The 21,786-nt window shown below is 42.5% G+C and overlaps 1 protein-coding gene across 3 annotated transcripts in view; it reads left to right on the top strand.

The window, feature by feature from the left end:
• Kif16b (kinesin family member 16B) overlaps positions 1-21,786 on the top strand; it is a 290,355-nt gene that overhangs the window by 168,841 nt on the left and 99,728 nt on the right. For all 3 annotated transcript variants that reach the window (XM_032904316.1, XM_032904314.1, XM_032904315.1), the window contains 2 exons: positions 1,595-1,677; positions 2,971-3,059. In XM_032904316.1, coding sequence (XP_032760207.1) covers positions 1,595-1,677; positions 2,971-3,059 — 172 coding nt within the window. The remainder of the gene's footprint in view (positions 1-1,594; positions 1,678-2,970; positions 3,060-21,786) is intronic.

Below are 21,786 nucleotides of genomic sequence, written 5' to 3'. Positions count from 1 at the left end.
TGACTGCATTCCCTGTGAAATAATGACTTCCACCGAACCCAGTTCTTCAAGGTTGTCCCAGTGCCTTGTGTCTCAACCTCAATGGTTAATTGTATGGATTTGAAACTCCTGACATCTCTCAGACAGTGGACTGAGTAGGTGGCAGCAGAAGTGGGGTAGTAGGATCCTCGCTAAAGCTCCAGGGTATGTATATGTCTGGGCTTGTGATGACCCGTCAGGTCCAGGCCAAGACCACACCTAAGCAAGTGGCCATTGTTTGTGCTTAGTCAGCAGCAGCTCCAGGACTTGCACCAAGGGCTTTAAGGATCTGTTGATACTGTTCTCTCAACATGCTTCTGACTTTTCAAGGGAGGTTAGAAAGATACCTGAGTGTTTTTTAAATTTTTAAGTTTTAACTTCACAATTAGTATTTTTTACTTTTGACATTTTCTGTGGGAAATACAAACACTGTGCGTTGGCCTTCATCACTGACCTCTAGATTGAGAACTCTGGTCTGTCTTTCCCTCAGTACTCCAGGTGCCCACAGCATGTCTATTGTTTCTAACATCCTTTGTTTGGCTAGATTTGAACAGAGCTGGCTAGTCTCCTGTCTGCAGCTCAAACTTCCCAGTGGTCCCCACGGCCCTGCTCTTTTCTCTATCCTGGATTCCAGTGAAACCAGCCTTGGCCTTTGGGGCATAAGTCTGCCTCTAGCTACTCCACTCTGTACTTGGTACTTTGATGCTAGACTGTTGCACAGTCATTGCTCTTGATGGCCGACTCCAGAGCATGGGCCTTGTCTTTTTCAGGCCAAAGTCTGAACACTATGTTCTGTCATAAGGTAATATAGTTGCTCCAGCATGGACAAGACCACGAGTCTTGTGTTTAACATCACTTCTCTTAATTACCTTTGAGGCTAGGGAGCTCACTGCCTTCCATAGCTGACATGGACAAGTCTGGACTTTAGAAATTATTGCTTATTTGAGCTGACCCCTCCCCCTAGGCTTGGTCATTCTTGAGCATTGGCCTGGACTTCTCTTGTCCACTGAGCATTTGGTACTGAATGAAGACTGTGGCCAGGATCCTTTCCTGAGTATCTAATACAGACATTACATTTTTTACAGGGTTAGTGACAGGAAGCAGCATAGTCCCCTGATTCTAACAGTTTTTAGCAGTAGGAATTTGTTCTCTGCCAGCTCTACTATGTTTCTTATAAATCTGCTTTTCTTTGAGTGTCTACTTATGTAAGCATTGATAAACATTTCCTATGTTCATGTCACATGTTTTGCTTGATGTTACACCTCTTTAGAGATGTAGAGGGTTTTTTCTTCCAAACAACCACAAGTATAATTATCTGTGTATTAAGTTTAAAATCTCATAATAGGTTACAATGCTTAGATACATCACTTCTGCCTAAGTTGTTGTGAATATCGTGACACCTGGCTATAAAAACAAAAGTACATGCAGGTTTAAAATTAGCTTTCATGGGTGGGCCTTTGAGCCTGAAGCCTCTCATCATTTTCAAATGCATTGGAAGAAGAACTCCGTGCTCTGCTGTTGCCTACCACTGAGGTCCCATTTCCTTCCATTCACTGTTGCTGTTCTTGTGTGCTAGGTGCTGTGATACTCTTGGGAAGAACCAACATGTTCCGCTTTAACCATCCGAAGGAAGCTGCCAAACTTAGGGAGAAGAGGAAGGTGAGGCTTGGGGGCTGGCCCAGGTTCGGGGAGGGTATCCTCCTGGGTCTACCACTTTACCTTCTGAGATAAAGCCTCTGTCAAGGAAGTTCTGTAACAGCTCAGTTCTAGGCACGTTACTTCCTGACCAGTAATGGAATCCAGGGTGCACAAGAAACAGCTGTTCCTTCTAGAACCTTCTTTATAGTGTGCACATCCCCAGAGGAGCCAAGCATTGTGTGGCATTAAAGTGAGCAGTGACTCACATCTACCAGAATCTGTCTAAGTAACTTAGAACTGAATCACTCTCATTTCAGGTCAACCACAGTAAATTGGGTTTTTCCCCTTCGTAGCAGGGGTGGGGGTGTGGGAGAGTAGGACCATTGAGAGAGATTGGCTTGGTTAGATAGGGCCATTTAGAGGCTTCATAGAGCATGATGGTGGAGGATGGCTGAAGCCCACAGAAAGAGAGGAACAGTGATTGAGAAGGAAAGAAGTCTACACCATGTCCTCTCCTTAGACTCCTGAAGACACTAAGAACTGCAGTTTGCATTTTCCTGATCTAGGAACAATGTTGAACTTAAGCCAAGACTCTGCCCTTTTATCTGTATAGCAGCTGTTATCACCCCACAGCTAGCAGAGTAGGAAATTAGACCAAGACAGGCTGTCTGTAACACCCTTAGGACAGGTGGGCAACCAGTCCACAGCCCTGACCTGCAAGCCTGAGGCCTATGTTCCAACTACCGAGTGACCCAGCACCTTACGCCACTACTTACTATAAGGGATTTGACTGGCAAGACCTTTGATAGAAAATGAGAACAAAGCTACACCCCTCAGCCTAGTCCAGGACTGATCCAGCCAGTCAACCTTCTTGCCCTTCCTGCCCAGGGCCATTCTAGATAGTTTGTTTGGGCATGGTTCCAGAGAGGTATAGGGGAAGCCTGTCTGCCAAGAGCTTTCATTGGAAGCAAATAGAGCAGTTCTTACCATTTGCCCTCTCCTCCCCTTTATCTCCCTTTATCTCTGTCACTCATTACATGTGACCGTAGATGGCAACAGAGATGGAATTCTAACTTCTAACCAAATTTTAATGCACTGTGGCTATGAGGCTTTCTGAGCTATGGAATGTCTGCTCAGTTTCCATTGTTAAGTGTTTTCTAGTGTATACAGGCCCAACTATCCCTTATTGGCAAGATATTAAGCATTCACCCGAGTGCATATCTCATTGCCTGTCACTAGCAGAAGGCAATGAATGCTAGCACTGGCTTCCTCATACCCACCAAGGTAACCATTCTACCCTGTATCTGCTATTAGAGTGGCCTCCTGTCCTCCTTCAGCTTGTCTATGACCGACCTCTCAAAGTCCTGTGAGAACCTGTCCGCAGTCATGTTGTATAACCCTGGGTAAGTGAACAGCAACATCTCTTTTCCGTGATTAGTACTGTGATAGTATTTATTATGCCAACTACATTATAGTCAATTGATGGTAATAAAACTTGGGCAAGGGCACCTCCTCAGCATATCAACCACAGTCATTCTCCAAGCTCCTTTCCAGCCAGTGCTATATGTACATAATTGTACTTAGTTATAATCACAGTATAAATGGGACTATGTTCTTCAATTTTTTTTTTGCTTAACAACATAATAAGCATTAGCAAAGATGGTTACAAGCTTCATTATCATTTCCATAACTGTCCAATATTTTAAGTTGGCACTTTGATTACCCAGTGCATGATCCCTTTGGCTTAAATGCTTTTATCTTGTTTTATAAATTATCTGTAATAACAGAGGCAGCCTTGATCTTAGACCATCCTATAGCCCAGAGAATCATCTTTACTACATTCAGACATTGGGAGATAGCTGAAGACATAAATGGGAGTGTTTAAAATGGGCTTAGCAGCTGAGTGCCCTTGAGTTGTCAGCCTAAGTGTTCAAGTCATTGGTGACTTCATCGGTAAGATGGCAGTGTTGATGAAAACGTCTGGAAGCAGGGAGCCAGATGAAATGCTTTTGGGTATTCCCCAGTTTGAAGTTCTAGAAGTTCATGCTTCCTACACATAAAATGATAGAGCTGAATGAGTGAGGTGAGGGCAGCATGTGTCTCTGAGCTGTCCTTCATTTCGAGTTTACTCTGTGGCTGGCGTTGTGTCCTCTCAGTTCTCAGAGTCACAGTGGCTTGGTTTACCTGTGGAGACCTTGCGCATGTGCTTGCGAGTTAGAGCTGTGGCTGTGCAGGTCTGTTTGTCTCCTCGTTCTTGTTCTCACCTCATCGGTCCATTTGGCAGCCCTCGTTCCATGGCCACGGCCTCCTTGAGATCCAGTTGGTACTCCTGTAGTGGAAAGCCGATGTCTACAAGAGTTGTTGCTTCTCTGTCCTGGGAAGCACCTTAAATCTTATCTCCACTTTGTTCCTTGTGGATATCAGCACACCAAAGCCCAGATCTTGTGTTACATGAGCCACAGGGTCTGTGCACTCCTACTAACCCAAACAGTGTGCTTTGTCTTCACCATGCAACTCTTCAAGTTTCATGTTATATGCTCACTGAGAAAAGTTATAATCATCAAGTAATTGTGTCCTGAAATAAACCATATATCAGGGAGACTCTAAAATGTTAGAACCCTCTCAGAGCTAGTGAATCGACAGTCCTGAAGGCTTGAATACATGTGGGTTCTTAGGAACTTACAGTGGGGTTGGGGATTTAGCTCAGTGGTAGAGCGCTTGCCTAGCAAGCGCAAGGCCCTGGGTTCGGTCCTCAGTTCCCCCCCCCCCAAAAAAAAAATTAGGAACTTACACTGGTTTCCTCAGTTGCTAGAAGAAATGACTCAGGCTTTTATCAGTTAATGTCATCTGCTGGTGCTCAGCACTGATGCGGGCTTCAGTAGTGTGATCCCTTCTGTTGAGCACTGTTCATCTACTCAAAGACTTTTGCTTGGATTTGCTTGCAGCCCAAGACCCAGCACCACCATCCGCATCCTCTGTGCACCCTTTAGTTTATGACCACTTGGAAACTTAATGTGCCTTTTTTGTTAGCTCTGAAAATGAACGAGTGGTCTCTGCCCAGGTCACTAGTTCTCATTCTTTTATGTCTATATGTATGGCATTCAGTTCTGTTTCCTCCACAAAATGGAGAACACATAGTCCTATTAAAAGTGATAATATATTTTGTTTGATTAGAAGTTTAGTTTTTCCCAGTATTGATAAAAACAAAAATGTTGTTTCAGTGACTTCCTGTGGTCTAAAACCAAGAATTTAGCTAGAACCCACTCAGCATCCCCACTACCAGTACATCTTGACACATCTCAGCACACCTTAGCACATCTCCGCACATCCCTTTAGAGCAGTAGTTCTCAATCTTCCTAAGGCTATAACCCTTTAATACAGTTCCTCATGTTGTGGTAGCTGCCGGCCATAAAATTATTTTTGTTGCTTTTTCATAACTGTAATTCTACCACTGTTATGGATCGTAATGTAAATATCAGATATATAGAATATCTGATATGGAAACCCTCAAAGGGGTCATGACCCATAGCTTGAGAACATGTTGGGCCTTCAGGACGTGGCTGTGATTCAGATATGTCTGAAAGAACTTATGCTGAAGGAGCTATTTTTGTTCCAGGGTCTGATCCTTGTTTTCCTGACACTTGCTCCTCTAAGGCAGCATGCAGATTTTCCCATTCTGCGGGCAATTCCAGCTTTCATCAACATCCAATGCCCTGTTTGGCACACATAGCTGCCTTTTTGCATCCATGTTTTATTACTCTTTGTGGAAGCAGTCCATCCTTCAGCAATCTCTTTCTGAGAACTTCTATCCATCACACATGATCTAGGATAAGGCTCTTGGTATTGGCAATGTTGATGTCTATGCTAGTTGAAGGGGAGAATCAACCTGTAGATGATTAAAAGGTCAGAAAAATAAAGGTGAAGTGAATGCCTTTAGGACAGTGTTTGTCGGAATGGTCAGGGAAGACCTCCAGAACAAGAGATTTGTGATCTAAGGCTTGAGTAGAGTGAAGATGGCACTCATAAGGGACAGTTGTGGGATGGAAAATAGTTCAGAAAAAGGGAAGGGAACTAAATGCTTCAAAATAAGAAGTGGAAAGTGGACCAGAGGAAGTGAAATACAGGAAGAAGGGTGATACAAGGTATGGTGAGGCCCAGTTAGTGACAGCTTGTGTGGGCCCTTGTGGGACACTGAAGGAAGTGGTGTCTTCCAAGAACTCGGGCAAACATGGGAAGCTTTGCTTGGGGCAGTAACTTGAAGGGCATTTACTATGGAAAATGTGGCCTGGAATCAGGATATTGTGGAGACAGCTGTTTATTTAGACTGAATGAAAGATAATGGTGGTGTCGGTCTGGGCTTCAGTGGTAGGTACATAGGGAAGTATAATCAAGGAACTAAGGTGTAAGTGGAGATCCCCCAGTCTTGGGTGTAAGCCTGTGGGGTAGATGTTGTACCTTTCCAGAAATGGGCCAGACAAAGAAGAGAGTTCAGGTGTCAGGTGATAGAAGTACATAAGCATCTTTCTTGTTAGTTGGAAACTTAGGTGAAAGCCTTGTCTTACTGTATTCAAAGTGCCAGTGTATCTCTTGTTTATTAACAAGTTAGCAAAGTCAGATTAAAATTTTACTAAGACAACTGACTCCTCTAGGGTTTTTGCTTGTTTGGGTTTTGTTCTTTAATTTTCTTGGGCATGGACATTAGCATTATTGGGCTATGACATACATACTGTGAAAAGTAGTAGTATGGGTTCAATCCAAGAAAAAAAAATATAGTTACTTAAATAATCTCGTGGTCGTATTCTGATCTTTGACAAAGGTGGTAGAAGGAGGGGAATGCCTTCTTTTGAAGTGGGAAAGTGAACAAAGTCAGACAGGAAATGCAAATGAGAATGTGTTTTATGCTGAATTATAGCCGGTGGCTTCTGGATGCTTCTGATATGAGCATGATGTATCCTCTTCACCTGGCTTCCAAAAGCAGACACATTCATGTAGTAATTGTTGGTACAAATTCAAATGAAATTATTTAATATTTCATCATACCTTCCTTCTTCCTGGCTTCCAGTCCCCGAACTTGCTACCTGCTGCAGAGAGAGATTACCCATGAATTAAAATATAATTGAAGAAAAATTGCCTACTCTGACTTATGTGTAGGCAGACACTTCATTATGAAATTGTTGGCTCTAGCAAGTGGGCAAAATGAAGCATAATTAAAGCTATAGCCATGCTGTTTATACCATTTTTATGTTGCAGGTATAAATACTCTCATCGTAAATTAAGCTAGAACATTGAAAGAAATGTGTTTAATACCTGGGCCCTCATTAAAGAGTTGTTCAATTCCACATAATACACAGCTTGGACTCAGAGCATGCTCATTTCTCGGAGGGAAACTTCAGATTGTGATGTTCCTCCAAGCAATGGGTATTGTGGAGTGCTGGGCTTGTGACAAGTATCGGACTCGGAGCTCTCTCTGGAGAGCCTGGGAACATGGGTTTGTCATACAAATGCATTTTGAATGAGCACAAGCTAGCATTGCAGTTCAGAGCAGAGTACAGCTGTGTCTGCAGCCTTCTCTGGGGATCTCTTGGGAAAGGACTGATGTACACGATGTACCTAGGAAGGGTTTTTGTTCTGATGTCATGCCCCTTTTGGGTAGCTGTGTTCTAATATGTTGGGTGACACAGAACCTGTAGCTTCCTGTAGTAATCTTCAGGTTGACATCACCTGCAGTCAGTCTCTCAGGATCTGTATCAGTCTGATTCATGAGAGCCATTTGTCTTCTTTTTGGAGACCTAGTATTATTTCATTTCATCGCACCCTGACTTTTGTGTAGCTTAGCTCATTCTCAGTGATGTAGAAGAACACAACCTGGATTAACTAGAGTTCTTGTCATCCAGAGGGCAGCAGGATTACAAGGAGTCTTAAGGAGAGCCATTCAGAAGGCTGTGGTTGGAGACTTTCTCCTGTGTAGTTGAGGTCATAAAGATGTTCCCAGCCTTGAGAAGGCCTTGCCTGGAGAAGAGAGAGGCAGAGTGCTAACTGAAGCTTTAGTCCTCACCATCCACCTTCCTAAGACTCCAGTCACTGCTGTGACTTTGCACCAGGGAATTCACTCTATGATTTGCTGGTGAGCTGCATCCTTGCTGGTCCCTGACATGTTTGCAGAAGGAAACCTGGTAGAGAGGTCCACTGCCAGAAACCTATAGCATCCCAAAAGAGAGCTGGGTAGAGGGAGTCACGCTGAGGCTATGGAAGAGATAGGAGTCAGCAGGTGAGAGCACTCTCTGGAAGCCAGATACTAGTAGCACTCAGTTTGTTTTGATCCCACAGAGCTGTTCTTTGGGACTTATATTTCTGTGTTTGCTGGGATGGACTTAAGGGTGCATATTGCAGCTCAGCTTCCTGAGGTAGGAACATAGTGTTGTATTTGAGATTGCTTTTATAAATTGTGATAAGCCTTTTTAAGAGCTTCTTCAGAGCCAGGTTGGCAATGCATGCCTACAGACTCTGTACTGCAGATGGATGCAGGAGGATTGAGCCTTCAGGATTAGCCTCATGTGTGTATTAAGTTCAAAGCTAGCCTGGGCTATATTATTTCCTATCTCAAAACAAAACTACCTATCCAGAATGTATGTTCTAAATATATATTCCAGTACACAAACAAAAACTATTTTCTATGTACTAATAAGTGGTAAGTACTTACATGTTTAGTAACAACTTTCATTTGTAGTTGTAGTAAAACAGACTTACTGTAATTTTTTTTACCATCATAATTATTTTAAGTGCACAGTATAGTCAGGTGCATTGATGTTACTATGCAGGCAATCTCTAGAACATTCTTCTTATAAGAGGCAGTGCTGTGTTCTTGAAGCAATACTTTTGTGTTCATGACTTATTATCATTTTGTTGTTGTTTGTTTTCATGAATTTTACTTCTTTAGACATCTCACATATGTGGGATCAGAGTGTTGTCCCATTCCTGGTTGATTTATTTCACTTGGCAGATGTCCTTCAGGCTTTACTGTTGTCCGAATGCCCTGTTTTCTGGTTGAGTAATATTCCTGTGTACGTGGATCTACATTTTGTTTGTCCAGTCATCTGTTAGTAGACATCTGCCAATGGTTGTGTCTACTGTTAGCTGTTGGGCAGGAGTGTACAGATGTCTGCGTGAGTCTTTGATATCAGCTCTTCTAAGTTGAAGCCCAGAGTTGGGATTCCTGGGTCATCTAGTGGTTCTGGTTTTAATGTTTCAGTGCACCCCTAGTTTGTTTTCCATCCTGGCTCTGCCAACCTCACACTCTTACAACAGCGAGGGTGGTTTCCAGAGTCTGAACCTCACCCACCTGTGAGAATTTCTGTTTTGATAATAGCCATCCCAGTCCATCCAAGAGGTGTCTCACCATAGTTCTTCAGCACTCTGTCTCGTTCCCTTCTGCTTTCTGAAGACTATCCAATTGTGAAAAAAGAGTGTTTAGAAATAGAGGAGGAAAGAATACCTTCCCACCTGGTAAGTGTTGTCAGTGGTGACAAGTGCACCCCTACTGTGGATGGAATTCCCAGTGATTACAAGCGACTCATTTCACATGTTAACACGCAACCTGTGCTGTGTCTACTAAGAGTTCATGGCCACGGAGGAATGTGCTCATATTTGCACTGGAAGGAGTCACTGTGAAGGGCAAGAAATGAGAGCTGCTGTAAGATTGCTGCAAGTGAGAGCTTGGGAAGAGGCAGTGGTAGAAGGAACCTAGAAGAGTGGGCTGGAAAAACAAGCCAAGCAGCCTACTTTGGGTCCTGGAAATTTAACTGTCTGTGGACTGAATAAGGAAAACAGGTTGACTTCCAATCTCAGGCCTAAATCTGTGGTTGGATATTATTTAGCTGAAATACAAACATTTGAGTTGGGTCAGGTAGTCAAAGGTAGTGAGGATAAGACCAACTTTGAGAAACTGAGCCTTGAACTTCTCAATACTGTGAGAACTGGCTGGTTTCCAGTCTTCTTTCTGCTTTCAGACTTGCTATGGGGGAAGCTTGGGAATGTCTGCGTGGCCTGTAGGAAATACTCAGCCTTGCCTATGGAATGGAGGAATCTCTCTCAGTTTAAAGAATGGCTGTTCCCAGCTGGCCAGGTTTTACTCATTTGTGTGCCTGGTAGGTGTCTGAGACCCCTTCACTTGCCCAACTTTATGCTGGGCACGTATGATAAGGAAGGATAGACAGAGACTTGGTCACCATGGGGTATGGTTTAGTATGTGTGGAAGATGCTTGTAGAGTCTGTCCAGAATCACAGAACCATAGTGTTATCTTATACATACCATCCTAGGATTACCCTGGAATGACTCTGTATTCCTGCCTCCTCAGGGGAAGAGTACTCCAGAGCTCTACCCCAACTGATCCCAAGGATACTCTACATTATGTTCCCTGAGCCCCTTCTTCCTAGTCCTTTTGGCTTTCACAGAGTAACCTCCGAGCAGCATCGTTGTCATCAACACCTTGTTCTCCAGTGTGATCTCTCACTTTCCAGCCTGAACTTAATCCTTGTCTAATTGTATAACGCTTTTCCCAACACCTACACAAGCTTATGTGAAGCCCTCCATCCACTTCCTCTGCTTAGTTCTCTTCTAAGCTTGGTCCAGGAATCACATTGTCAGGAGGCTTCTTCTCATCTCCAGTTTGAGTTGAATTTTCACCTTTTTTCCTTGGTCAGACATTCTGTGCATGCCTTCTCTTCCAAAGTAATCTCATGCCTGGGTATTTTCCTGATGTGGGCTTCTTGAACACAAAAACTCCCCATCCCTTACTCAGTTCCAAATCTCGCACATAGAAAGTAACTCTCTGCAGATCTACAGATCTAGGGCTGCAGTCAGGCTCTGGGATGAGTCTTTCAGTGGTCCCTGGATGCCTGTGCTGTGCCTTACCCATGTGCGCTGTATTCCTGCTCGGCTCCTTCAGACCTAGTGAGTGCTTCTTCATGGCTGGTGTTTTGTTTAAGGATCAACATATTCCTTGTTTCCTTTGGTATTGTCTAGAAGAGTAGGGTAATAAGAGTTAGTTTTATAGTAGCTAAAAAATATTATTAGTAGTACTTTTCCCAGAGCCAAACTATTATAACTGTTGTGGTTGTTTTGCTAATGATCCTATCTGGTGAGACTCAATGTGTCTTTAAACAACAGATTTTCTTTCTTTCTTTCTTTCTTTCTTTCTTTCTCTCTTCCTTTCTTTCTTTCTTTCTTTCTTTCTTTCTTTCTTTCTTTCTTTCTTTCCCTCCTTCCTTCCTTCCTTCCTCCCTCCCTCCCTCCCTCCCTCCCTCCCTCCCTCCCTTCCTTCCTTTTTTCTTGTTGTTCCACAGGTAACCTACTAATTTTTCAAGTACCCTATATCTACAAACAACAACGACCACACAACAGAACCATACTCTGAATTTCGTGGGCTCTGTGGTTTTTTCTTTTAAACATCAGGTCTTCATATCATGAATGCTCTCCTTTGTCTGGCTGGGCACGTCAAGTTGGACACATTTTCTGTTGCAGTTTTGGAACCTGATGCTGGCCTGCATCTCAGGCTCCTCTGGAAACTGGTTTGTGCACACATTGGGTCTTAATGCCAGAGACTTTTTGGATGGGGCAAAGCAGCCTGGTGGCTTCCTTGGGGAGTTAGCTCTGTTTTGGAGAAGTGCCCAGCCAGGGTCTTTGCCAGCAGATAATTCCCCTGCAGGGGAAGCATTCCTTCTCACTGGCACAGTGTCCTTAAGAAGAAAGCAAGCCGACTGCTCAGCCCCCTCCACCTCGCTGGGGACTGAAAACAGGCAGCTAATTTGGCAGGAGGCGGAAGCATTCACAGCTTCGTGAAAGTGCTTGAAGCAAAATTAGATACCTTCCAAGTTCATTTCAGTATTGAAAATAAAGGAAATTTTTGCTGGCACATTAGCCTCCTCTAAGTACTGCACAGTGGTGAGCCCATTTAAATGGATAAATTTGAATAATTAAATTCTAAAAAGAAGCAACTCAGTTTCAAACCAAGCTAGACCTAAAAATGTCAGAAGTCGGGGTCAGGGCTAGGTCTGGTAAGCCACCTCAGGAGCTAGCTTCACCAAGGCCATCGCACACCTGGTGGCTGTGAAAGGCCCCTGACACTACAATGGCCTGAAGCTATTCATCATGGGGGAAGAAGATAGAAGAAAGGTGGTCAACTTTAAGTATTTATCACAGAGGTTCAAATCACAGACAAGTAGAAAAGAAATTGCTGCCGAGCTGGCATGTGACCAAGTGCTCTGCCTTGCTTGTGTTCTCCGCTATCAGTATGACCTTTTCTCTCCTCCTTCACTGTTTGGGTGTGAAGTGTTCCCACAGATTCCTATGTTGGAGAAGTTGGTCCCACCCAGGATCCCTATTTGGGGTGCTGGGTAATGTCGCCGGAGGAGGTACATCTCTAGGAGATTGGGCTTGAGGCTTTGGACCGGCCAGGTCCCAGGTCCAGCAAATCCCCTTTGCCCTGTAACTTCTCCTCCTCACTCCTGCTGCCAGAACCCATAAGCTGTTGTTGTTCACCTCCCTGCTTTCTGGGCAGTGATGGACCAACCCCTTTCCCTCAGTGTCTCACTATCGGGTGTCTATCATTTACTATGTTTGTCAAGAAAGGCTCATACTAGACTCATAAGGGTTTTTAAAAATATTTTTCTTTCAAAGTTCTTTTATACTCTTTTAATAACCATATGATATTCTACTGTAGATATTTCATATCTTACTGGACTTATCTTCTATTGATTTAAGGTTTATTGTCTAGTTTCCTGCTATCACATGCCATTAGCCTGAAGAGATTTGTAGCTAATTCTTGTGTTCTCCGTAGTAACTTCTTTGAGGCAGAAAAATGGAGTGCTGGCATTTCTAGATCAGAATGAAGAATTTGAAGATTCCTGGTTGCACATTAATAAATTATTTCATCACCTTCCCACTAGTACTGTATAAGTTTCTTTTTCTTCTAAACAATTTCAAGAAATGGTCTTGAGTTCTTGAAAATACGCTTGTGAATTCAGCTTCTGGGATGCAGTTCCAGGCTGTCTTGCCAATAAGCAGGGTCCAGGCTTCCTGCCTAAAGTTGCCTTTCCCCAGTGTCCTGGTCATTACCTAGGATCCAGTTATCTATAACTGTAGCTGAGTTTCATCCTGAACTGGAATGCTGAAATGAGGGCAGTTCCCACACTCTTGCTGTCTTCTGGTTGGTTGTAGGAATGGAGGTCTAGAAAATAAATCCAGAACAGTTTTAAGATTGGATGCAAATAGTTAGAGTCACCAAGATAGATGTGAAGAGTTCTTACCAGCTAATAGCCATTATGTAACGAGAATGTGGATCCTTTTCCTTGTATCGTCCTCCTTTTCCTGGCTCTTGTTAATGGCTGCTTTCTAGCACAATGTTAAAAGCTGTGTAAATATGGATCAAGGCTAGAATAACAAGAAGACTGTCCACACATACTCATTTCAGATGCAGCTCTCTCCACCAGCCCCACACTCCCCATTCTTTACCTCTACCCTCCCACTCCCAGTAGTTCCCCATCCCCTTTCTGTCTCACATGATGTGTTGTCCCTTGACCCCCTTTTCTTAAGGCCCATTCCTTTCTTCCTGATGACCTTCTTTCACCTTTCTTTCTTCAGTAACTAGAGAAGATAACAGGCATTGTACTGGAAAGGAAGAGGTCTCCAGTGTCAGGGTAACAGCTGTCATTGCTCTGAGCCTTATCGTCACCACAGATGAAACAGACACAGACAGTTTGTCAGGTAGTCCCCAGCAGTTAGCAGAACTTAAGGATAACTGGTGAGTTCCCCCTTTCACATGGTGGAGCCTCATGAAATAGAATTGGCTTGCAACTGGAAGTGCTCCTGGTGAAAATTTCACCTTCAGATGAGGCCATGCCCCCATTGTGTATTTTAGGAGAGATCCTCTTCCTTCGGGAGCATTGTGCCCTAGGAATATGTTTATTGTCTCGTCTACTTCACTTTCTCCTACTATATAAGCTGCTTCTGTTTTTCTTGCTGACCTTGAACGTGGGAGCTTTATGCATGTTGTTGACAATATTTATGATGCTGGTAATTTGGTAGTTAGCTTGTGTATTTATACTTGAGGGTTGTTTACAGTGTTTATCTCTGTGGGTTCTTTTTATTGAGCCTTGCCATTTTTTCTAGTTAAGTCTGCTGTGGTGCTGGTTTCTTCTCCAACTTCAGTCTTAGTTGTCTCACTGTTTATGGGTCATTTACTAACTTTACGATGGCTATAGATTGTCTTAAATAGCTTGTTAAGATATATAGTCTTTAGGAACTTGTAATGAAGGAAACTAAAGGAAGTGGGTCTTTTCCTCCATTAGCTAAGATGGGTGTTAATTGCTGACTTTGCTGGGTTTTGCTGGTTTTTAGATCCTTGACTATCATTCCACTGTGAGCCACTTTAAGTGATAGGCCTGTGAGCTTTTTGTCTTCAAAGCAGATGGAAAGATGAACTGCTGATTCCAAGAACAAGTTGACTATCTTGTGTTACTATACAATGTCTTGTGGGCTGCCTTTTCCTCGTTATTTTCCAATCTAGAAGTCCTGGAGATCAAGTGAGCCATTTCTTAGAGAGATGATAAGAGACTGTTATGGGCAAAGATGAGTCAGGAGAGATGACAGTAGCCTTATTGAAGCAATGTATTGGGCTAATTTATGGCTCATTAGCTTGGCTCCTTGGCAACCCATTTGCTGAGATCACATTCTAGCTCTGTGATGGGCTCCTGTTGTATGCATCCATCTTTCTTCCAATTCATTGTACATGCCTCCTGCAACTTTTGACCAAATACCCATCAACTCTTGGGATGGCAGAGTCCACTGTCACTTGCTAGAACCGGACTTCTAACTGCAGCCCACAGTTCATCTCCTTAGTTAGTCACTCATAGTCTATTCCGTCTTCCCTTGTTAGCAATTTCAACAGCTGTGAATTGTGTCTGTCGGTACAGTTGTATATTCTCTATCTCTGCGTATAGAGGTACATCGAACAGGGATGCTTTCTTCAACACTTTGGAGAAGCTGTTGAGGAGTGACCACTGGCTGAAGATACAGAGGTGTGACTTGTTTCTTGACAGGGCCTTTTCATATCCTTTGATCATGGATCATAATCCTCATCTTGATAACTATTGCCCAGCTCTGTGACATCGAATATTTAGTCAACATCAGCATCCCCTGTATCTGACATGACCTGGTAATGTTAATTGTCAGCAACCAATGGAAATGAACCAAAGGCTGATAGAACCCAACAGAGATGAAACAGTTGCTATAGTCAGAGAAGATTTAAAAGCTTAGGTAGGTTTTCTCATTACAAAGCAAATGCTTATTACAAAAAAGCAGAACACCCAGATATGACTAAAGATATCAAAGATGTTTATAATTCTACCAAGATGTAATCACTGGTTTGCATTGGTAGTATTCTCTTGTCTTTTAAAGTACACTTATTTACTTGACCATCAACTACTGTAATAGTGCATCATACAGTATTGTTTAAAGGTAGAGGCTGTCCTAAATATGTAGTTATGTCTTCTACTTTTTCTACTTTTACTTCATTATGAGATTTTCCCCACAATGTAATTACTCATTCTTTGGTGATATCATAATTTATTTAACTTTTACCTAATAAATAAGGACACTTTAAGCGATTTCATTTTCTTCAACTAAATTCTAGATAACATTGTAATTAATCTTCCAATTTAAATCTTTGCCTAGCTTGGTATTCTGTCAGCTATATTCTTATCCAGAATTCTTTATTTGATGGTAACTATTAATTAAATTAAAGCAACAAGAATAAGAATAAAGAAAATATGGAAATAAAGAGAGAAGAAAATGAGTTTGTTGTGTTGGGGATTTGGAAAAATGTGGTAAAGGAAGTCTGGGAGTGGCCACAAGCTTGTCTGGGCACAGAGTTTTTAAATTGCCATTAGCCCATCAGAAACACAGGGGTAGGGGCTGGGGATTTAGCTCAGTGGTAGAGCGCTTACCAAGGAAGCGCAAGGCCCGGGGTTGGGTCCCCAACCCCAAAAAAAAAAACCAAAAAAAAAAAAAAAAAAAAAAAAACACAGGGGTACATATCTTTGCATTCCCTGGTTAACTGTATGTGGCGGTTTGAATAGGCATGGCCCCGGTAGCCTCGTATATTTGAATGTTTAATCGTTAGGGCATGACGTAGGAGGTGTGTCCTTATTGCTATAGGTATAGCCTTGCTGGAGGAAGTATTTTACCAAGGGTGAGCTTCAGAAGTCCAAGCCAGGCCAAGAGGAATTCTCTCTTCTTTCTGGCTTCAAATCCAGATGTAGAACTCTTGACTCCTCCAGCACCATGTCTGCCTGCATGCTGACCTGCTTTCTGCCTTGAATGAACTAAACTTCTGAACTTTTATAAGCAAGCTCCAATAAAATGCTTTGCTTTATAAGAGTTGTGATGGTCATGGTGTCTTTTTATAGTAATAGCAACCCTGACAAAGATAGTGTATTAGTAAGATGTCTTTGCCAATACTATGTCAAGTAAGGTGTACAAACTTCTCCAGTCTTATGTTCTCTGTCACCTCAAGGGACCTGGTCCATCTGAAGTCTCTTCTGCATCTTCAGGTTTAGCTTCTGTTCTTTGTTTTCTTTCGGCCTATAAATGTATACAGCTTTTTAAAAAAGATTTTATTCATCTTGATCAGAGCATGGTATCTTTAATCTCAGCTTTCAGAAGAAATGACAGATCTCACAGAGATCTGTGAGTTTGAGGCCAGCTTGGTTCACAGAGTAAGTTCTAAAGTATCCAGAGATTAATAATGAGACTCTCTCTATTATAGAAGAGATTTGATGTAAGTTTATTCATGTATACAGGGTCAAATATGACACTGCATATGTATTAAAGTCAGAAGACAGCTTTTTTTCCTGGGGTCAGTTCTCTCATTACCTCCTGCTTTTGAGGCAGGGTCTCTCATTGTTTCTATCTACCTATCAACTATGTAGGTAAGTAAGTTCCTCGCTAATTCTAGGAGTTCTAGGATTACAGGCAAGAGCCATTGTATCTCAGGCTATCATATCTTAACTAGGATCCAGGAAGGAACTCAGATCATCAAGCATGTATTGGAAATGGTTTTATCCTCTGAGCCATCTTGCCTGCCATAGCTTTTCTTAAAATAAGTTTTTCTTGCACTTTGAAGTGTAGATCCCACCAAACATTTTATAGACTGGTCTGTCCATGTACATTTCTATAATGAAATTGTTTATATAAGTCATTATAGAATGTTATGACATAAAACTGTTACACAGTACCAGTGTATGGTCTCAACACATGTCCCAGGTATATATGTTTGGGAAATGATTACAAGGTTCCCAGTTCCATGTTATATATGGATCTGTGTTTTTTGGAAAATTGCGTTTTCCAAATTTGCTGTAATGAGTTACTATTAACACAAACAAGCAAGGAATATGAATAACTTATTTTCCAAGGGTAAGAGAGTTTAGCATGGATGGCTTCATCTTCTTATTCACGTCTGCTGAGCCAGTATTCAGGCCCTTAACTCCAGAACACTACCCAGCATAATTATTGCTTGAATGCCTACTGCATACCTTCAAGGGGGTCCCCAGAATATACACGTAGACAAGATGAAAGGATCTGTGTCCTCAAGGAGCCCTGGTGAAAGCAGAGGCAGCCACACCCTTTGTGGTGTGAAAAGCCTAGCAGCCCAGGCTTTTATGGTCCCAACTGTTCATGGCTCCTCTCTCTGGGGTCCTCTGCACTCACTACTCTGGTTCTGCTAGGCTCACAATGAGCCATAAAAGCCATCAGCTCTTTGTCTGGCTTCCCCAGGTGGCAGGAGAGGTATCTTGGTGATCGTTCTTTCCTCCATTCCCTGTTGTCCTGAAGCTCCTCTTCACTTTCCTAGTTTTATTCTTTTTCCTAGTCCCTATCATACAATATATCCATTATTTATTACTCAGTGATCCCCATACTAGATAGAGCAGAGTCCTCAGTACCTCCAACTATTCTGGCACACAGATGACATAACCTGTGAGGCAGGAGAGTTATGGGATAAGCAGAGCACCAGTTCCTGAGTATTTCATCCACCAGGACAGATTACAGCTTAGGTGTCCAGAGAAGCTTGACAGCAGGCCTCTAAGGTCCTGTGACCTGCGAGCTTCTGTGTGAGCATCCCTCGCAGTGCTGCTGCCTGCCTTACCACCCCTTCATCCCCCTGTACAATAGACATCTGAGGCCAGTGCCTGCTTTTTGGCTGTACCTTGCATGCATTTTCCTTTCTGTTTTTCCTTCCCTCCCTATTCAGTACATCGTGGATATCACAGTTCTATTTCTAAAGACCAACCTTCAACAACCCCTCCGCTGGAAGGCTTCACTCTCTCTCTTTAGCCATAGAGTTCCCTCTCCCTGACTCCACCCCTCCCCCTTTATTCCAGCTCAGTGTTGTCCATGTGATCTGCACATGTTGCTTCCTTATACCTTTAACTGTGCAAACACACTTTGTCGTTGTCTACTCCCCAGCACTGCCTTTCACATATAAGCAGCTTGGTAAAGGTGTGCTTCTCTCAACATGAGGCAGAGGCTGAAGGAAGTGCCAGGAAGATTGCCTGTGACATACTGTTCTAGTGTGTTGCCCGTGACATACTGTTCTAGTGTGTTGCCTGTGACATACTGTTCTAGTGTGTTGCCTGTGACATACTGTTCTAGTGTGTTGCCCGTGACATACTGTTCTAGTGTGTTGAGAGGGGAGAGAATGTTTTGAAATAACAGATTAATTTTAACTTCTGAGGACCCTCAGCTCTTTAACCATGATTTGGCTGAGAAGGTGAAATGGAATTCCAGGTAGATGTGAGAATGAGTGAAGAGCTGGATAAGGCGAGTTTTCTTCCTAGCGCCTCTTAAGAGAGGTCTGCCCTGCACTATCTCTAGTCCTCTGGGCTTCAGTCTCCTGAGCTCTAAAGTAGGAGGGGAGGCTAGGGTGTGGAGTGTCTGCTGAGTTGAAGGTGAAAGCCATTGAGTCTATATCAGGTTCAACAAGCCTGAGATGGTAGGCTAGCTCAGGACTGGCTCTGACAACTGAGTGTTAATGAGGATACAGTTACTGTTAACAGAAGCAGGCTGAGAAGAAGTACAGAAAATGCTTATGGCAACAAATTGCACTTCTTTAAAGAAAAAGTATCATTTCTAGGCCCCTTCAGTTTGCAACAGAAAATAACAATTTGAAAGTCTGTGAACATTCATTTAGGAAATCCTCCCTTGGATGCTCTGGATATTTCTATTACAAACTGGCTTAACTAGAGGGTAATGTTCCAAATTAAACTGTACAGTGAGACTTTGTGTCTCACACCCTTCTTGCCTCCCATTGTATAGTGAGTGAATTGCAATTGTATAGTGGCCACTGTTGGATAACCTAATGGGTGACATGGGAGGTTAGAAAGTCCTGTCAATCATCTCTACAAGTACATTTTCTTACCCTTACAGTGAACGTTTACATGCACACTGAAACCCAGGGAAAAAATTTTAATGCCCTGTAATGGACCAGATAAAGAACAATCATCCCTACTAAATGCTAGGATGTCCTTTGAGGATTTGCACTGAAGAATGCCACTAAGCATCCAGGTGCTAGCCCGGGCTTATTCAGATGGTACCTGTGATCAGAGACACCGTACTTTTTAAAAGTCCAATGTAAAATGAAAATGACACTACATATACTTAGATAATGTAATAGTTTCAGACAGGCCATGTATATGAGGTACACATCCTTTTGGTAGATCTACATTGACTACAACCCAAGTCACTAACAGAGAATCCAGTGACCAGTAATTTTTTTGTTTGCTTCCTAACCATCTACATGATATCCAGGGACAACAGAGTTGGACATCTAGACAGGGGACTTTACCAATATGTCTGTCCCAGCTCATCTCCGTTACAAGTTGGAAACTCCCTTCTACACATGCTGTAGTCTGGTGCTCATGGAACCCTATACCCCGTTCCTGTACCACTGTAGCTGCCAGCTAAAGTGCTGGCTGGACATGGGTAGCTGTCCCCTTCTGCCTTTAGACCAGACTTTAGAGGTACCAGACCACGCAGTATCACAACAGCATAAGGATGCAAATATTTATGTTTTTTGCTAATTTAAATTTTTTTTTCATTTTCTTCTCTCTTTTAAAAATAATCACAGTCTCACTTTCAAAGTAATGGTGTGAACTGAGAAACTCCAACCCTCTCATTTTCTATTGCTGATGATAACAGGAATGTAAATTGCAAGATGTGCAGTTATACCTAAAAAATGCTAGCTGTCTTTTAATGAAAAGAAAAGTTTATTCCTGATAAAAATAGATGGTACGCTGTGCTTTTTGTTGGACCTGACACAGTATGTGTAGCTCCAAATGTCATTTGAAAATGTTAAAAACAGCTGCAAAAATTACATCCCTTTATAGTTTCCTTTTAATTATAACATTTGAGAACTTAGCATTTGGGGCCATGATAATCCCAGTAATATAAGAGAGTACATTGTATTTGCTTTAAAATGCAGCCTCATTTACATACAATCATATTTGATACTCTGTCTAGATACTGACAGACTCACACTTGTATTACAGTCCATTATGGCTTGCTATGTGAAATAATTATGTGTTGTGGAAAGAAACGCATTTTAAGTATGATTAATAAATATGTAATACTTAACAGAAGTTATGTGCCATCAACAGCAACTCCTATCTCATGTTCAGAATAGTATCCATCTATCAGGATATTCTTCCCATATGTTGGTGGCCTTGCATAAATTAAGAGTGGACACCAAGTAACTTTCTTTATTTTCACAGTTAGTTTTAAATTTTAATCTTTCCCAGAAATGGAAAGCATACCTTTTATTTGAGTAGAATTTGGCTAAGACCTAGAAACAAGGCATAGGAAATCATTTCTCCTCTTAAGAATTAAAATGCAGACCTCCCTATCAATAGGTACTACCCTCCTACAGGGCCAATAGCTGTGTCCTGAAAAATCTGAGGTTGACAGCTGTTAATGATCAAATGTCTCCCCTTCTCAATTCTACTCAAACATTCTGAACTGATAATGTATCCTGTGGAAGAGCTGTCATGCCCAGTTCGAAAGCCCCCCCCCCCCAAGAGACCACCAGGAACCACAACTTCGGATGCAAGCACATAAGAGTCTTTATTCAAGCTGGAGCTTGGGCCACGCTACCATCCTGATGGAACAGGAGGGAGAAGGACCCCCAGCACTAGGTGAAGGAGGTTTATAATGGGAAAAAAAGGCAAGTGGGGATTTCTGAGCTTTGGCATTACATGAGAGGGTAAAGAAGTGTTGGTCTCTTTCCCAGAGCCCAAGGGTGGGGGCCATATCACTTCAAGGACAGCAAGCAGACAGTAGCTTTCTCCAAGGACAATAGCTTAAAATAGAGTTTGGAGGACAAGATGGAACTGTCCTATCGTTTTTTGCTTCTTCATTGGCTATGTCTCTCTAGGGGCAAGTTAGCTTAGAATGGAGGCTTAAGAACAAAATGGAGTTTATTCTGCTACCCCAGACCCTTCAGAGCCACTGATTTCATGAGCCCACATCCTTACATCCTTCTACCAACTGTTCCCAGATCCCAAATTCTCTGCATAGTGAAGTGCTTTGAATCCACTCAACTCATGGCCCATTCCCACTCACCATCTCTCCTTAAAGTCACGATGCGTCCTTCCGCACGTCTCTTCTGAAGTCTCAGCACCTGGCTAAGCCTGCTGTTGTTGTCTTGAGTGATCCAGGGGGGACAACTTCGCTTGCAAACCTTTTAGTGGTACTCACTTTGTCGGCATATAGACCTTTGTGATTTTCTGCTTTATCTTGTAGGCTCTATTCTAACTTCATTTCTTTTCCTTTCTGTATATCATTCAGTCCTTAGACTAAAGCTTGAATTTCTGTCTTCTTGTGTCCTCAGTTGAGTCTTTTTCTATGCTCTTAATAACCTTTTCGTGCACTGACTCAGACATCTGTGTTTAATGCTGCAAATAGATAGATAAGAGAAATATGTGTACACACACACACACACACACACACACACACACACACACACACATTCAGCATAAAGATTGGACCTCTGAAATCAAATCAACAATCTCAAAATCTCAAAG

Source organism: Rattus rattus, chromosome 5 (assembly GCF_011064425.1).
Source record: "Rattus rattus isolate New Zealand chromosome 5, Rrattus_CSIRO_v1, whole genome shotgun sequence".
In the NCBI taxonomy this organism is placed as follows: Eukaryota; Metazoa; Chordata; class Mammalia; order Rodentia; family Muridae; genus Rattus; species Rattus rattus.
The sequence above is the reverse complement of the archived record's forward strand: the minus strand, read 5'-3'. Positions and strand labels throughout refer to the sequence as shown.